Source organism: Hippopotamus amphibius, chromosome 4, assembly GCF_030028045.1.
Source record: "Hippopotamus amphibius kiboko isolate mHipAmp2 chromosome 4, mHipAmp2.hap2, whole genome shotgun sequence".
Taxonomy (NCBI): domain Eukaryota; kingdom Metazoa; phylum Chordata; class Mammalia; order Artiodactyla; family Hippopotamidae; genus Hippopotamus; species Hippopotamus amphibius.
The window spans coordinates 120,522,724-120,541,073 of NC_080189.1; the positions used below are offsets into that span (position 1 = coordinate 120,522,724).

The window sequence follows — 18,350 nt, forward strand, 5'->3', positions numbered from 1 at the left end:
CTTGCCACAACTGGAGAAAGCCCGCACGCAGCAACGAAGACCTAATGCAGCCAATAAAAAAATAAATACATAAATTTATTTTAAAAATTTTTATTTGTATTTTCTTTAGAGTGCTTACGTTAATTACTAATTAACTACTAAGGCTTTTTAAGAGCAGTTTTAGGTTCACAGAAAAATTGAGAAAATGCAGTTTTCTCCTCTACCCCACACATCTATAGCCTCTTCCATTATCAACATTACACCACCAGACTAGGACATTTGTTTACAATTGGTGAACCTACACTAATACGTCATAATCACTCCAAGTCCATTGTTTACATTAGGGTTGTACTTTCTATAGGTTTGGGCAAATGTACAATGACATCTGTCTATCATTGTGGCATCACACAGAGTCTTTTCACTGCCGTAAAATTCCTTTGTGCTCCACCTCTTCTTCCCTCCCCTCACCTTCAACTGCTGGCAACCACTGACTTTTTTACTATCTTCATAGTTTTGTGTTTCCCATCATTTCAAATAGTTGGAATCATATAACATGTAGCCTTTTTAGATTGGCCACTTAGTAATATGCATTTAAGGGTGCTCCGTGTCTTTTCATGGCTTGATAGCGTGCTTCTTTTTAGCACTGAATAATATTTCACTGTCTGGATGTACCACAGTTTATTTATTCATTCACTAACTGAAGGACATCTTTGGTGCTTCCAAGTTTTGTCAATTACGAATAAAGCTACTATAAACATCCATGTGCAGGGTTTTGTGTGGATGTAAGTTTTCAACTCCTTTGGGTAAATACCAAGACGTACCCTTCTATATATTTTTAAGTCTTTGTGTGGGGCCCAAACTGTCAGCCAAATTTCATATTTGTATACTTCATGTTTTTTCCTTACACATAAACCTCTGTAGGAGTCATCCCAAACTATCAAAAAAGTTCTAAAACAGTGAATCTGAAATGAGACAGAGGCTGATTCTTCCCCCCCCCCCCCCCCATCACAAGGTTTCTTGGCTCCTACAGAAATTCATCTTTTCCCATAGTGAAAAACTCTGAAAATGATGGAGAGAGGGTAGGACGATGGACATATTTGTGGATCTTCCAAATACCTCCCAGCACCCTTTCCCCAGGGACAGTGACTATAATTATATTAACATAACTAATAGAGGGTCATTTTACTCAAAATAATTAAAAGGTACGATAGTTACTAGCTTTTCTATCCATAGCCATAGAATAGACAAGCATAACTTTTGGAAATTCTATGTCAAGAGACATGCTGTTTTAAATGTAACAGCCCCTAGCACAAATCTCGGTACACAATAAACCCTGAATAAATGGTGACTGCAAGTTGTTATTGCAAAATGTCAATTCTGATGCTGATGATTGAGAAATTCTGGAATGTTGCTCTAGAAACTGAAGAAACCTTGAACCTCAATTATTAAAGTTACCCAGGGTATTGTATTTTTGAGTGAAAGATATATGTATTTTTCAAAAGCTGTTCTAATGAGGTGTATATTTGATTTCTGGCTAACCAGAAGGTTAATTTCATCTGATTATTACATCTCTGATCAATCAAGGTGAGGTTTTAAATGTGTATAGAAATCCAAATATATAGAAACAAAGCATACTAGAAAGGCATATTTGCATTTTAACAGCATAATCATCTTAAAAATCGCTATCTTTGAAGAGCATTGTCTAAGAGAACCGTAGAATTACTGCAATAGTTTCTTAAATTTTACTACTATTTGAATATTTATTTTTTCCACAACAATATCTCCTGAGATAGCAGATGATAAGGTTCCCTTTCCAGGGATCTGTGTGAGATAGGTATTATATAGTAGCAATAACTTATTTTCTTTCTATATTTGCATAACAAAAACTCCTGGCTCCTATGTTTTGGATTGTCTGAAATAGGAATCAAAAATATGTGCTTTCTCTGGGATTGAAATAGCATCTGCATACTGGAATCTATGTGCATGTATGGGTTGTCTGTATTTATAGAGATGGCTTTTGAAAATACGAAGAGTTAAATATTCTTAGTATTTATCCCTAACTTGTCAGAATTATCATTACTGTCTTTCACTTTTGAGTAGCATTTAATTTTGCTTCACCTCAGATTTCTAAACTTGAGAAGTCTTTATTATAGGTATAGCAGCCGTTTTTGCATTTTGCTGATTTCTGTTTGTCCCTATTGAAATATAGTTCTCTCGTGCTTATTAAAGTTTATGCAACAATGTTACAGTTTTTATTTTTAAATGTATTCATATATTCTCATTGACTTTTGGTAAAATTCGGAAGTATTCTGCTGGTCATATTTTGGGGAAGGAGACCTGATAGAAAACAAGTATTTTTTGAAATCACATATTTCATAGGATTAAAAAAAAAAACCAGTAGTGTTTATGATGTTACTACTCGCCTCATATTCCTCCCCCTGTGGAAGGAGCATTTTCGAAATTAAACATGATTTATCATTAGGTAAAAATGCCTTTACAGTTTAAAATTTTATAATCTCATTGAGTGATTTAGTTTATATTTTTATCTCCTAAATGTAATGCTAACTTCCTAAGTAATTTTTTTAAAGGAAGGTCTATGCAGTTTATTACTGTATTCTTGGATAAAAATATCCAATGGCCAAGGACCCCAGGGTAATGATCATCTGTGGGGGCAAATGTTATTTTGCCCTGGAGTCTGTAGTAACACCTGAATGTTCTCAGTAAGCAAATTCAGATCATGCCTTTTTAGTTTATCCCTTTTCCAATCTAATGATAATTAACAGTTATTGTCAACAGTTGCAGAAAGAAAATTAGGAGTCAGAATATTTGGATTCCAATCACTGTCTACACCTTTCTAACTATATGACCTTGGTTAAGTTAAAAACTTCTCTAAACCTTCCTTTCTTTCTCTGTAAAACAATAATAATACCTTCTCCATATTATGAAAGTTAGGTTTATATCAAGCTTTCAGTTCAGGGTCTATTACATTAGCTCTTCACCACGTACTAAACTATCATTCAACACTGCTATTAGATAACTTCCCATTCTTTCCCTCTCCCTCTCTTTTCTTCTTTCTCCTCCAGAATGTCTTTGTGGAACTTAACTATTTCTCTTCATATTTACTTGAAAAGAAGGTCAAATTATTCTGCCCCGTACCAGTTAGGTGGTGCATTCAGTGCTTTGGGAAATAGTAAAAATCAGAGGTGAACGTTAATGTTAAATGTAATGGATCTAGGTTTTTCAAATATTTTAATTTTTTAGGAGTAACTTTTCATGGTTTAGTGTAAAATACTCTCTGTGGGGAGCAACGACGCCTTCCAGATGATGTAATAGCAGAGAAACTAATATGAGTATCAAAATAAATTAGGCAGACCTTGGCAATTCTATAAGCAATGCGGCTGAACGATGCGGTTTCTAAGAAGGAACATTTGGAAGATATTCTTAAATTGGTGATTCTGCCTTATTGGTTTCCCGTACGAAAAGCACAATTCTCATCTTTTTGGGGGGGAGGATCAGTTAGGACCCTCTTTTTCCTCAAATGCGCCTTTAGTGTACTCAGGGTAACGTAACAAGGTGATGTCCATGGAGCTCTGTCTACCCTTCTTAAAGCATGTGATCAGCTTGGAGAGCCAACCTAAAAGCTACGTTTTTGTTCTTCAGTTTCCAATTGTGACTTTGAAGCACATAGCTGTGGCTGGTTTGAAGCAGCCAGTGGTGACGATTTCGAGTGGACGTGGAGCTCTCCAAGTAACCTCTCTGCTGATGTGCAGCAACAGGCCCCGCCCCAGGACCACAGTCACAACACATCTCAAGGTGAGAGGTATGCAGAGGGTCCCCACACCTACAGACGTTCCCCAGCCTGCGATGGTTTCACCTAGCGATTTGTCAGCTTGCTAATGAGTTGTTAACTTGATGATGGTGTGAAAGAGAGACGCCTTCAGTAGACACTGCACTTCGCGTTTTGAATTCTGACCTTTTCCCGGACTAGCAATATACCTGTGATACTCAGTCAGCCACGCGATCACCATGGTGGACAACTGATACACCTACAACCGTTCTGTTTTTCACTTTCAGTACAGCAGTCAATAAATTCCATGAGACATTCAGCGCTTTAGTGTAAAACAGGCTTTGTGTTAGATGATTTTGCCCAACTGTGGACTACTGTAAGTGTTCTGAGCGTGGTTAAGGTAGGCTCGGCTAAGCTGTGATGTGTGGTAGGTCAGGTGTTCTAACTGCGTTTTGGACTTTGATATTTTCAACTTATGGGTTTATCAGACATAACTTCATTTTAAGTCAAGGAAGATCTGTAGTTCAGTTTACCTTTGCTCAGGTCTGAGAAGAGAAAGAGAAGCAGTAAAGTTCTATGTTACTACAACAAATAGTAGGACAGTTGAATATTGTCAATTGTATTTATGTTGTCAACATATAGAACCACTCCTTTATGGGTTTTGGGGATAGAATATAGATATATTTTTGGGTGAATGAACTAAAATTACTGGTCGTTTTTGGCATCATTTTGACCTGGCTCTAGATAATAGTTTAATATTTATAAGAGTAAATTTGACTGTCACTTTGATTTTTTAATTGTTGTATAGTCTTCACTGTAGGGTTTACAGACAGATGTCTCATTTTAGAACTTAATAGGTTAAACTTATGATTTCTTTTTGTATCCCAATAGGGCACTTTATGTTCATCCTGAAGAAAAGCAACAGCTTATCACAAATTGCTAAACTCCAGAGCCCAACTTTCAGCCAGACAGCAGCTAGATGCACACTTTCCTTCTGGTAAATATTAAAAACGATGGTCAACTACCCTAGCAGCCCCGTAGTTCCAGACATCCTCCTGCATTTACTAGATATTGTAATTTGTCCTGTAATTTGGCTTTGCTTTAAAACTAGCTATTGCATTAGACCCACGCAATTAACATTTTACTTAGGAGCACATTATCAGTATTTGTTGTGTTCTTTCTTAAGATGAAAGGGACTCTCCTTCCAACAATGGATTATAATTTAATTAACACCGCTTTCTGTGTTCTGCACTGAACTCCTTGAGAAAGGTTCCTGGGGTCATGAGAACCAGAGTATGCACCTCAACAGATAAGCTCTTGCAAACGGGCGACCACAATTATGGCATCTCTTATGATAACGCATTTTTAATTGTTCACTGAGTGGAAGAGTCTAAAAGTTAAGTATTTAGTCTTTTCCATAAATCATTTCCATTTCTCGTGTTTGTGCTCTTTCAGGTTTTATAACTATGGCCTATCAGTGGGAGCAGCTGAGTTACAGCTACAGATGGAAAATTCCAGTGACTCCACGGTACTCTGGAGAGTACTATATAACCAGGGCAACCAGTGGTCACAGGCCGTTGTTCAGCTCGGACGCCTCACTCAGCCCTTCCGTTTGTCACTACATAAAGTCAGTCTTGGCATTTATGATGGGGTCTCAGCTATTGATGATGTCAGATTTGAAGACTGCATTCTTCCACCCCCCTCGAAGAGCTGCGAAGAGCCAGATAATTTCTGGTGTCTACACACTAAAGCTTGCGTAAAAAAGCTTCAGTTATGTGATCTGGTGGATGATTGTGGTGATTATACTGATGAGGTCAACTGTGGTAAGTATTTTTCTTTCTGGTGCCTCTTACTCATTTTCATGGTGGTGATCTCGATTGGTTCACTATTTTCTAGTCAGTCAAGACAAAGGTCCTAAGTGTTGTTCCAAAGTCGATAAATGTTCTGTGATTAATTAATTAGTTAAGCCATCAGTATTTCTTTTTTTTAAATTAATTAATTAATTTACTTTTGGCTTTGTTGGGTCTTCGTTGCTGCACGTGGGCTTTCTGTAGTTGTGGCGAGCGGAGGCTACTCTTCCTTGCGTTGCGTGGGCCTCTCTTGTTGCAGAGCATGGGCTCTAGGCATGCAGGCTTCAGTAGTTGTGGCACATGGGTTCAGTAGTTGTGGCTCACGGGCTCTAGAGCGCAGGCTCAGTAGTTGTGACGCAGGGGCTTAGTTGCTCCGTGGCATGTGGGATATTTCTGGACCAGGGCTTGAACCCGTGTCCCCTGCATTGGCAGGCGGATTCTTAACCACTGCGCCACCAGGGAGGTTCAAGCCATCAGCATTTCTTATGTATATTTACGAACGGGATACTAGAGATACAGTGATGAGCACGCTTACACAGAGTCCCTGACCTCATGGAGCTCACAATCTAATTGAGGAGATAGATATTCACATATTTAAAAAATAAATGTAAAATGACAGCTTTGACAGGAGTGTCAAATGGGGGTGTTGTGATTTTATATAATTTTGGCATTGGACTTTCTAGAGGTGGTGACTTAGCTGAAATCTGAAAAATAATAAGTAAACGCATGTATGCAAAGCCCTGATATGTGACTGCATGGCAGCTGCAAGATACCCAGTGTGGTTGGAGCCAAGGCAATAAAGGGAAAGAGGATGCAACATAAGGATGGAGATGGAGGCCGGATTAGCACATCTTTGTAGGCCATCTTAAGGAAGTTTTTCCTCATTCAAAGGTTTTTAAGAAGGAAGGTAGTATAATAAAATTGGCAGCTTTAAAAATGTCACCGTGGATACAGTGTAATGAATGGATTAGAGGAGAGTGGATTTGGGAGATTTGCAGTAGATCCTGGGGGAGGAGTTAGCATCCTGCAACACAGTGACAGTGGTGGAGATGGAGGGACTAAAGTTGGGGGAGGGTTGTTGAGGAGGGATGTCTGATAATGTTTTGGCTATAGGGAGCAGAGAGTGAGGTGTCAAAGATAAGTCCCCAGTTTCTAGTTTAAATTACTGAAAAGTTTATGGTATCTGATGATTGTGTATGTCTTGCAATTTCATAAACGTGGCTCCTGGTAGTGGCTAGTGCGTTTGCTCCTGAAAATGAGTCAGAGGCTAAGAGAGATTTTTTCTTTTTTAATTACCAACATGAGTCAGAGAAAGTTTGCATCTTTATCCAGAAATAGCAACAATTATTAAAATTCAAGCTATGTGCCTATTAAATCGTCACACTTATCATAAACCAAAGTAAAGCCATCAAATGCTTGGTACATCATAGGAAACATTACAGTGAGAAATTTCCATATAAATCATTGTAGAGGGTTTTGCACATATGTGGTGTTTAATACAGTGCAGCACATTAAAGTCAGAATTACCATGCAGCTGGTTACACAACTAATACCTTTAGTGCGTGTAAATAAAATTGATGATTTCAACAATGGCTGTTATAAGAAGTGTTGCTTGTCCCAAAGGTAATTTATTTTTGCAAATTTAGAAAGCCTTTTCATCCTTTTCATGAACTTCAAATCCCACTCCTTAAAAAAATGTTGATCTGTTACTGAAAATAAGCAAATTATCCTTCAAACTTCTCAGCATTAACTGAGTAGAATGAGATTATGGGAGTATAGCTATAATATCAAAATACTTCTTGTGCCTAAATATTAATGAAAGGAAATAGTAGTGACTGTCAGTTTCTCTCACAGCCTTCCATCTAGACATAGTAATTTTTTTTTTTAAATGAAGGCTTCCTTTTTACTTTTTTTTTTTTTTTTTTTTTTGGCTGCACCACACGGCGTACAAGATCTTAGTTCCCTGACCAGGCATCGAACCCGCACCCCCTGCAGTGGAAGCACACAGTCTTAACCACTGAACCACCAGGGAAGTCCCTAGACATCGTAATTTATTAACATAGAATGCATTAGACATCCAGAAATTGATGCTCTATTTTCTGAAGTATATTTAGAACGTGGTCTTTCATTTAAGGGGGGAGCCACATGCGTTCCCTTTCGAAATAAAGATTGAGCAAGCAGTCAGTATGAAGACAGGCAATGTAAAAAATCTATTGGCTTTAGTGCCAGTTTTATGTCAAAAACCTCAGTAGCTTGACATGCGCCTTCTGCTGCGCAACCCAAGACTGACACCTGCAGAGCACCTGCGGGGGCCCAGTTCACGTCACAGCTGCGCTTGATTAGCCACAAGTGAGGAAATATCAAAGGAAAGCTCATCTCCCGTTTGACATTTACTCACTTGGTTCCCTTCATTAGGTCTAAGCTCCTGTTCTGTGGTTTTCAGAGACAGCTGATTTGTTCTTGCCTGGCTGCATTTATTCACATATGCTTTTATTTATTGTTTCAGAATATTTGTTCACCTTTGGTGCCAAGTGCCGTTACTAAGATGAATAAAGGACAGCTGACATTTGTCTTTCAAAAATAGTAACTTATGTAAATGAAGCTAAAATGCAGAACTCTTCCTTAATTCTAAATCCTGTCCCTTCTACCCAAATAATGTCAAATGTATATTCTATCCCATGTATGCTAAACAAGTACTTGGTGTGGACAGAATTGTCACCTCTTGAAAAATGAATACATTCCTATATTATCCTACAAATGGAGGTAGAGTATTCAGTTATAAGGGACTGGTCAATTCTTTAAAAGTGCTTTGAATTCTTCTACTGACTGAATGGAGTTAGAATTTTAAAAGCACCAGCTCGAAGGAGCTATAATCCAATGAGAAGAAAAGATTACCACTGGAGAGACATACTAAGAACTGGCAAGGCACACTGCAAAATAGCATAAATAGACATGGGGAGAGGGCTGAGGGCTTTAGAGCTCGTTGGTAAACTGGCGCATACCAAAGGGAAAGATGGTTGAGGATGAACAGGAAGTTATTTTAATTTGGGAAAAGTGAAGCTTGAAAGACAGAGGAGTTTAGAATTAAGCTGAGAGTCAGTGTTACTGTTGAGTCAATATTAAAGGATTCTGGATGGAGAAAAAAATGATCAAGTACCATTGAAAGATGGTCATTCTTTTACAAGTGTGGAGGGATACTTGGAATTGGGGCAGGATGGAACCAGAGAGAAGAATTCAGTTTCAGAGTGAGGTCTGGAAAATACCTGCATCAGAATCATCTTGGGTGCTTGTTAAAAATGTGGATTCTTGGGCTTCACTCATAGCTAACATAATAGTATTTGTGCAGGACTTTACATGGAGTAAGCAGTTTTACCAGGCACCGCAGAGGATTCTGAAACATAGAGATCTATTATATTTTGACTCTCATCCGCTCTGCATGTTGGGATCACCCTGGGAGCTAGTAAAGTGTTCTGATGTTTGACTTCACCATTTGGACCAGTTAAATCAACATGTCTGGAGATGAATTCTGACTTTAATTTTTTTTAATGTTCACTGGTGATTGGAACATTCAGCTAAAGTTGAAATCCACTGAGCCACAAGTTTGTTGCAGCGAGCCAGCCGTGGGGTAAGGTAGTGATCATTTGTCTAGAGTTACGGTAACAACGGTGGGCAAGGGATGGGTATAAAAGGCACTTGGGAAATAATGGCCAAACTGATTCTACCTTCTGACTATAAGATATTATTTGATGTGTTATGTAGGATTTAGTTAGTCTTTTAAAAATTTTGCTTTAATGCGTTACCTTGGCAGGAGCAAAGTATCAATTGTTGATAGTATTCCCATTCATAGTTATTTTTGTTAATTATCTTTTGATTTTATTTAATGCCAATTTCAGTACCTGAATTTCAATGTAGCTTTGAAAATGGAATTTGTAACTGGGAACAAGATACAGAGGATGACTTCGATTGGACCAGGAACCAGGGCCCAACATCGACATTTAATACAGGGCCGATGAAGGATAATACTTTGGGCACAGCTAAAGGACACTATCTCTACATAGAATCTTCTGAACCACAGGTTTTCCAACACCGAGCTGCTTTACTCAGCCCGATCCTTAACGCCACTGATGCAGAGGGCTGCACCTTCCGCTTGTATTACCACATGTTCGGAAAGCACATTTACAGGCTGGCCATCTACCAGCGAACCTGGAACAACACAAGGGGACAGCTGCTGTGGCAGATATTTGGGAATCAAGGCAACATTTGGCTAAGGAAACGCCTCAGCATTTTCAGCAGGCGGCCTTTTCAGGTATGGATAATGGGTTTCCTAAGGTGTATTGGAAATGCGTCAGGATGTCTAAGGAATATGAAAGATCGCTATATTCTTGAGTTAAAAGTAAGTGAAATTTGATCAGTTATTTTGATGCACATTCATCATTTAATTAAGGGTGTACCAAAGCTCGTTAAGTTGCTTTCCTCCTTGACTACCCCCAATAATGTGTGATTAAACTCTCTAAAGCTGGACACATGGCATTGGACACAGCTGCAGCTTCCTCCAATTTTAAGTAATTGTTATGCTGAAATGAAAAACCTGGAAGAAAAAAGAGTTTTGCATGATCTCTGGTCTTATGCAAAAAGTTCAGACTCATAAATTTGTTATTTTGAATCTGTCATTTGACTTTTTTCACATTTTGTAGGTAAGCAACAAAAATCCAGGAAGAGTATATGCCTTGTTGGAAAAGCTGCCCTAGGGCAGAACAAGAGTTTGAGTCCAGGTTTCATACTCCTGGTAGAATATTCTTTTCTCTAAATCTTCCCTATCTTCTCCTGAAAGTCAGACCAGCAATAGCAAGTTCAAATGCTTATGTGGCTTGTACAGTTTTGTAAAGGACTTTTGCATATGTTATCTGTTTGATTCAGCAATTCCCTCAGGTGGGTAAGTCAGAGATCCTTTTTGCCAGTTTTATAAATATAAAGGAAAAAACTCAGGTCATTGTTTATCCCTGGCCAAATAGATAGTGAGCAGGAAAACAAAGACTTGAACTAGAGCCCACAAGTGTCTAGTTAATTCCCGTTCATTCTGTTTCTGATACATCATACAGCCTGTAACATGAGGGAGCACTGAGTATTTATTTCCTCCTTTTGGTCAAATAGATCTGCATATAATATATTGGAAGAAACTTCGTATCTATACTGGGTAAACTTTTTTTTTCTTTGCATGTACTAAATTTCTCAGTTACCCATATTGAAAACACTATCTGAATGTCTCGAGCTAACAATTTTGTAGCCAAGAAATTAACCCCAGGACAACTGAGCTTCTAACCATCATAGATGTACATTGTATGTGGCTATGATGAACACATTGGGATTAGTGATTTGTCCAGATAGACATAAGCTGAAATCATGCGAACGAACCTGCCACGTGCAGAGTGATACCTTGCTGTTACAGCCACAATGGTAAGATGCATGTAATCATGTGAAATGAAATTGAAGAGGGTTCTTTGACTTTTATTTAATAATGGCTTATCCACTTCAAATTAATTCTTAATGTCTAATCAGGTCAGTTGTAATTTGGGCTTAACTAGTATTTAAAGGATAAACTCTACTTATGATGTTTAGTCAAGCATTGGTTTCCCGGAGAAAATCAGCTTGACATGGGAACAGCTTTAGAGTCAAGTGACTGTGGATCTCACCAAGGAATCCTTTGGTTATGAATCAAAAACATAAATATTGAGGTTTGAAACCCATCCTGGTTTACTCAGAATTCTCTGTTTGGTTTTATCTGAGGGTTCTTTTTTCTTTCCCTTTTTTTTTTTTAAATGAATTTCAGGCATGAAAAGATGAAATCAGAGATTCTACATGCTGTGTAGATGATTCGTTTAAGGTGGTAAGGATTGGGTCCAATTTAAGCAACAAGATATGTTTGTTCATTGAATAATGGATATACATAGCTTCTGTTCTGTTGAGCTGCGGCAATAACCAACATTTTCATTAACTGTGATATTGTAGGTGAAATTACCTAATATCATGCCTAGCAGGTACCAGGTACTCATTAAATATTTGTTTAGAAGAAAAATTCAAAGATTTTTCAGGATCATTCATTTAAAATGAAATACATAGGATAGGACTAGATTGTACATGCAGGTATAGGAACCGTTTGGCTTATTCGTGTCTGTTGAAATAATCAGCCACTGCCTTTATAAGTGGCATGGTCAGCAAGTCATTGCATATAAAACTTCAGGTCAACCTTCTAATTTTTATTATGAGCTTTATTGAGGTATAATTGATGTATTATAAACTACATATTGAAAGTGGTTTTTTTTTTTTGGCTGCATTGGGTCTTCATTGTTGCGCGGGCTTTCTGTAGTTGCGGCGAGCAGGGTCTACTCTTTGTTTCCATGCATGGACTTGTCAGTATGGTGGCTTCTCTTGTTGTGGAGCATGGGCTCTAGGGCATGTGGGCTTCAGTAGTTGCAGCATGTGGGCTCAGTAGTTGTGGCGCACGGGCTTAGTTGCTCCGCGGAATGTGGGATCTTCCCCAACCAGAGATCAAATGTGTGTCCCCTGCATTGGCAGGTGGATTCTTAACCGCTGTGCCACCAGGGAAGTCCACATATTGAAAGTTTTGAAACCATAACTACCATCAAGATATTCAAATACAAATGTACTTCATTTCTAAAAGTTTCCTGATCTCCCTTTGTGGTACCTCCTCCTGGCCCTCACTTCCATCCCCTGATAACCACTGAACTTCCTCTCAGTATATGTTAATGTATACTTTCCAAACTTTTATACTATAAGTTGAGTAGTACAGTATGTACTTTTTTTTTCTGCTGTATTTCATTCCGTATAATTACTCTGTGATTCTTTTTTATTAGACAATATATCAATACTTCATTTCTTTCTATTGCTGAATAGTATTCCAGTATATGGATACAGCACAGCTTTTCCAGTTACCTGTTGATCAATATATGGGTTGCTTGTAGTTTGGGCTATTATAAATAAATCTGCTCTGAATATTTGTGTGTAACTACTTATATGAACATCTACTTTCATTTCTCTTGGGTAAATACCCAGGAGTGGAATGGCTGGATCATGTAGAAGGAGTATGCTTAACTTTTTAAGAAACGCTTACACTATTTTTCAAATTTTTGATTCCCAGCAAAATATGAGAGTTTGTTTCTCCACATCCTAGTCAGTACTTGTTATTATCTGTCTTCTTAATTTTAGCCATTCCACGTATATATTCGTGGTATCTCATTGTGGTATTGGTTTGCATTGCCCTAAGCATTAATTATGTTGAACATATTTTTATGTGCTTATTTGCCAAATGAATATCTAGTTTGATTTGTCTGTTCAAATCTTTTGCCCTTGTTTTAAATTTTTTTTTTTTTGTTTTCCTATTGCTGAGTTGTGAGCTTTTTAAAATATTTTCTGGTTGCACTCCTTTTATATGAATTATATATGAATGTATGAATTATAAATATTTTCTTCTAGTGTGTAGCTTGTCCTTTTGTTCTTTTAAGAGATGTTTTTGAAGAGCATATTCTTTAGAATTTTGGGGAAGTCCAACTTATCAATGTGTTATTTTATGTATCAAGCTTTTGCATTGTATCTAAGAAAGCTTTAACTAACTCAGAGTCCCCAAAACTTTCTTTTCCTCTCTCTTCTAGAAACATCAATTACACATAAATTAAGCAGCTTGAAGTTGTCTCACATTAACAAAATGAAGACCAAAAATTATACAGTCATCTCACTACTTGCCAGATAGAGCATTTGACAAAATTCAGCAATTTTTTCATATTAAACATCTCACAACAAATTAGGTACTGAAGGAATGCATGTCAACATAATAAATACAGCAGGCTCACAGACAACATTAAGTCAGTGATGAAAAGCTGAAAGCATTAGAATGTTAGAATGTAACTAAATATCATTAAAATTTGGGTCCAATACAGATTGCTGTACTTGTTATCCAAAATTGTTCTCGGATATGCAGTCTTAGAAACCTTAAAACCTAGATAGTTTATTTATATTTTCCTTTTGAAGAATTCTTGTTGCTTTAAGTAACTAGACATTTCTCCAAAAAAGACATGCAGATGGCCCAAAAGGCACATGAAAAGATTCTCAACATTGCTAATTATTAGAGAAAGGCAAATCAAAACTACAATGAGGTATCACCTCACACCAGTCAGAATGGCCAGCATCAAAAAGCCTACGTATAATAAATGATGTAGAGGGTATGGAGAAAAGGGAATTATTAGAGAAAGGTAAATCAAAACTACAATGAGCTTGCACCTTTCATCAGTCAGAATGGTCATCATTAAAAGTCTACAAATAATAAATGCTGGAGAGGGTGTGGAGAAAAGGGTACCCTCCTATACTGTTGGTGGGAATATAAATTGTTACAGCCACTATGGAGAACAGTATGGAGGTTTCTCAAAAAACTAAAAATAGAACTACCATATGACCCAGAAATTCTGCTCCTGGGCATATATCACAAACAAACAAACAAACAAAGAAAACCCCACCCCAACCACTACTTTGAAAAGATATATGCACCCTAATGTTCATTGCAGCACTGTTTGCAATAGCCAAGACATGGAAGCAACCTAAATGTCCATCGACAGATGAATGGGTAAAGAATGAAATAATGCTATTTGTAGCAACATGAACCTAGAAATTATCATACTAATTGAAGTAAGCCAGACAGAGACAAATATCATATTATATCACTTATATGTGGAATCTAACAAAAAAAAAGATACAAATGAGCTTATATACAAAACAGAAATAGACCCACAGACATAGGAAACAAACTTATGGTTATCAAAGGAGAAAGAGGGCTGTAAATTAGGAATTTGGGATTATCATATACACACTGCTATATGTAAAACAGGTAACCAGCAAGGACCTACTGTATAACACAGGGAACTTAATATTTTGTAATAACCTATAAGGAAAAAGAATCTGAAAAAGAATATATATATATATATGTATACAGGTTTACGTGTATAACAATCACTTTGCTGTACACCTGATACTAACACAACGTTGTAAATCAATCATTGTAAATCAATTAAAAAAGACTTCCTTCAGTTTTTTAAAACATTATTTAGAATTTCTTAGAACTCATTGCTAATTCCTTTTCCCAGCATGCATTCTGGATAGGAGACCTGTCTCTCTTTCCTACGTTTTATACTGTGAGCAGGAAATTTCCATGAAAAATCCATACATCAGAACAACTTGTTATAGAGCACCCTGTGGGCAGGGTACATTCACATGTCAGCAAGGAAAGGTATTTGAACCATGCTCAATAGTAGAGGTTGTTGAATGAAAATAAGAGAGAAGGGACACTTTATTACAACTATTTTGAAGAAAACTCAAATGATAGCTTGTAAAGAGGTTTCAGCTCTTATAATACTGATCATCCCCCTGACCTTCTGAAAGGACAATTTCTAACAAAGGGAACACAATGAGATTCTTCATCATATCTGCTTTCACCTGTATGTCACAGTTTTACTTACACTTCAGTGAGGGTCTAGGTACATAATGAAAAGTAACTATTGCACACACGCAAATACCTATTATCTGATGTTTTCAGCAACCTTTATTGGTGGTGGACCATATCAGAATCATAAAATATTCCATTTTGAATTATTTAACAATAAAATTAGCTCAAGCACTTTCTCACCAAGTATTTGACTCGGTTGTACTCTTGAACCTCCAATATTAAGAATTTATTACTCATGGGGTTTTTCCATCCTACCTCTGGACACACTGACAGAAAATATTTTCTTAAACAGAATTGAAATCTGTCTCCCTTTTGCTTTTCTCTTGGAGGATTGAATTTGCTGGCATGGAATCCGTATCAGCAGTTGTCACTGATAAGTATTACAAAAACCTAGTTTAATGCAACTTATTAATTCTTTGGCGCCACAGGAACCAGGACTTACAAGCTTCTGTTCACTTTTTCCTAACATGGCCTCATTTTCTGAAGTGTGCATTTATGTATGAAGTAGGCCCAACCAGAAGACATGGGCTGGATTCTTCAGCCAGATCTCTTAACGCCACAGAACTTTCTGGCTTAATCTGGAAGAATTCTGTAGTCTTCTGATAACATCCTTCAATAAGAAAGAAAAAGAGATTCTTTTCCCCTGGTGGATTTTGTGAAAAGATTTAAAAAACCTTATTCATAATTGTAATTTTTTTTTCACTTGTGGGATATATCTTTAAATCCTAAGTTGTACATCATTTTTCAGTACTTCTAGGAAAAAATGTTTCATACTTTATGTTGTAAATAAAATAACATTTAATAATGTTAAGTTGATCCCACTTTTCGTGAAATTATATACAGAAATGCTAAAAGTATAAATTATTTATGTGGCCTCATATAACACTTTTCTTCCAAGTGTGTAGAGTTTGCTAGAATTTGCATTGAAAGGTTTTGGATAGAATCTGCTGGCTTGAAGCCTATATAAGCAACACATAGATTTGTTGCTTACTCAACAGCATACTAAATCTTATTTTATGATCCAAAATTTCTCATAGGCTATCTTCTTCTGCTGAATTCAAATATAACCACAGCTTAGTGTGTCATCTCTTCATCACATCCTGATGCAAAGTGATGAGCTTGGTTTCTAGCATGTAGAACGTGTGAGTGGAGAAGGGAAGAGGCAAAGGTTAGATAGAGCGTATTATAGGAATGCAAGGGCCGGAAAACAAGTCTAATTCCTTAACAAATCCATTATTTAAATCCTACTCCACTTGTTATGACGTCTGTGATACTAAATGGCATCTAATATTTTTGACCCTCCAAAATTATAGTAGAATATTAATATGGGTCATGAAACATTGGAAATATACTTTATTAGTAGTAGTATATATTATATATTATGGGTCATTTGGAAAGTCATAGAAATTAATAGTATCCAAAATATTTATATAATCCATGTTGAAAATAAACAGAGAAAGAGAGGACGAAAGACAGACTTGGGTTGTTGGGTTTAACTTTTAAAAATTGCTGATTGGTTAGTTAAAAAAAAAAAAAGAGAGTTAGGAAGATAGTATGAATGAATGTTTTAATTCCAGTGTGTCTTATTCCTTTTCAGTCTGTGCCCTATTTGAAACTTCATGTAACTATGCTTTGGTTCGTTTGTTTCTTTTTGTCCCTGATGTTGCACATAGGAGCCTTTTGGGTCCTTTCTACTCATGCATACTTCCAAATCCTTTTACCTGTGCTTCTGGCTAGAGTGGTAGAAAGGAATGAGAAAACGCAGACCCAGTGTGGTGGTGGTGGTGGTGGTGATGGCAGCGGCGGCGGGTCGGGGTGGGGCAGTCGCCGTGTCTGATTTTGCAGATTTTACCACAGTGAGGATGTACAGCTGAGGGGCTCTGTGTGGGGTTGCATTCTCAGCTGTGGGATTTATTTGCTGTTTCAGAATTTGTGCAGAAGTGCTGGCTGTGCTAACAGCTGCCATGCTGGCCTCTTTAGAGGCAAGTTTTTAACTATACTTGTGTGAAACTGCAATATGAAGAAAAGTGCATTAGATTATCAGGACTGAATTATTTTGCTAAAAACTGTACTCTAGGTACACACTGGATATGAGCCTTCTTATTCAGACAGTGTCTGTGTATTTATCTGGACAAAAAAAAAAAAGCAATTGTTTATTCCCCTCTGATGTATTGTTCTGTCTCTAGGAATAAACTCAATGAACTGTCTTTCAAATGTGTTTTTCTCTGCAGATCCAAACTCATTTTAATCATGTGTAACATTTCAAATTTACCTTTTCTTTGCAAGTGTTTTGTTTTTTGATTTTTTTTTTAATGCTGTAACATATTGAACCAGATAGTTTTGCTTGCTTATATTGATGACACATGATTTTGGCTTTTATCTTCAGTAGAAAATCAATGTGTCATAGCGTTCACTAAGAAAAAGGTATGAGACCTTTTTGTAATTCTTTGTCAGATGATTGCTTTATCTTGATTTATGCCTTTAAGCTTTTTCTCATTCAGCAGAAAATATTGTGTCACTATCTGTGAGAGCAAAGCGATCTATACCAATTTATGCTCTGAGCGCAACCTCCTTCCAGAATTGTTTACGGAACGTATCAACTCACAATAGATTAGGGACACAATGCCTTCTTCCTTTTTAAACATGTCAGATTGATGATTTTGGTTCATATCCAAGTTTTTATATTAACATTTTTGGTAAAAATGTTCCATTATAAGGTAAAAGGAGATTGTAAGTGGTTATTCTAGTGCCTCCCAGAATTTCGGGGTCTGAAAAGAAACTGTGTTCTTGGTCTTAGCAAAGTTGCCCTCTCTTTTATCAGGATTGCCATTTGGAACTGCTCTGAGGCCTATTCTGATATTATTTTCAAAACAGCATTGTCAACTATGGCCAAACTGAAATCAGATCACAAACTTTTGAAAGCTGACTTCTTGAAATAGATTTCAAGAAATCATCCTCCAAGTAACTATTTTTTTTACCCAAACACAGATTGTAGTTTGCTTTGTCATGTCATTATTTATGTTAGAAACACAATATTTCATTGTTACCATCTTGAACTTTTTATTGAACTTAAAAATGCTTAGGCCTGTTTTGTGCTTGTGTAGAAGATGTTCTTTACATTTTGTAATATAAAGCCTTCTGCCAAGGGGAGAAAAAAAACATGAATGAATCCAATTCTAAAAAACGTTTAAGGTTAAAGATGTTTATTGATCCCGGAATCAGTCTC

The 18,350-nt window shown here is 36.9% G+C and overlaps 1 protein-coding gene across 1 annotated transcript in view; it reads left to right on the forward strand.

Moving 5' to 3' along the window:
• MALRD1 (MAM and LDL receptor class A domain containing 1) overlaps positions 1–18,350 on the forward strand; it is a 578,637-nt gene that overhangs the window by 124,561 nt on the left and 435,726 nt on the right. The window contains exons 16-19 of the mRNA XM_057732597.1: positions 3,640–3,792; positions 4,658–4,763; positions 5,222–5,589; positions 9,510–9,922. Of these exons, the coding sequence (XP_057588580.1) occupies positions 3,640–3,792; positions 4,658–4,763; positions 5,222–5,589; positions 9,510–9,922 (1,040 nt within the window). The remainder of the gene's footprint in view (positions 1–3,639; positions 3,793–4,657; positions 4,764–5,221; positions 5,590–9,509; positions 9,923–18,350) is intronic.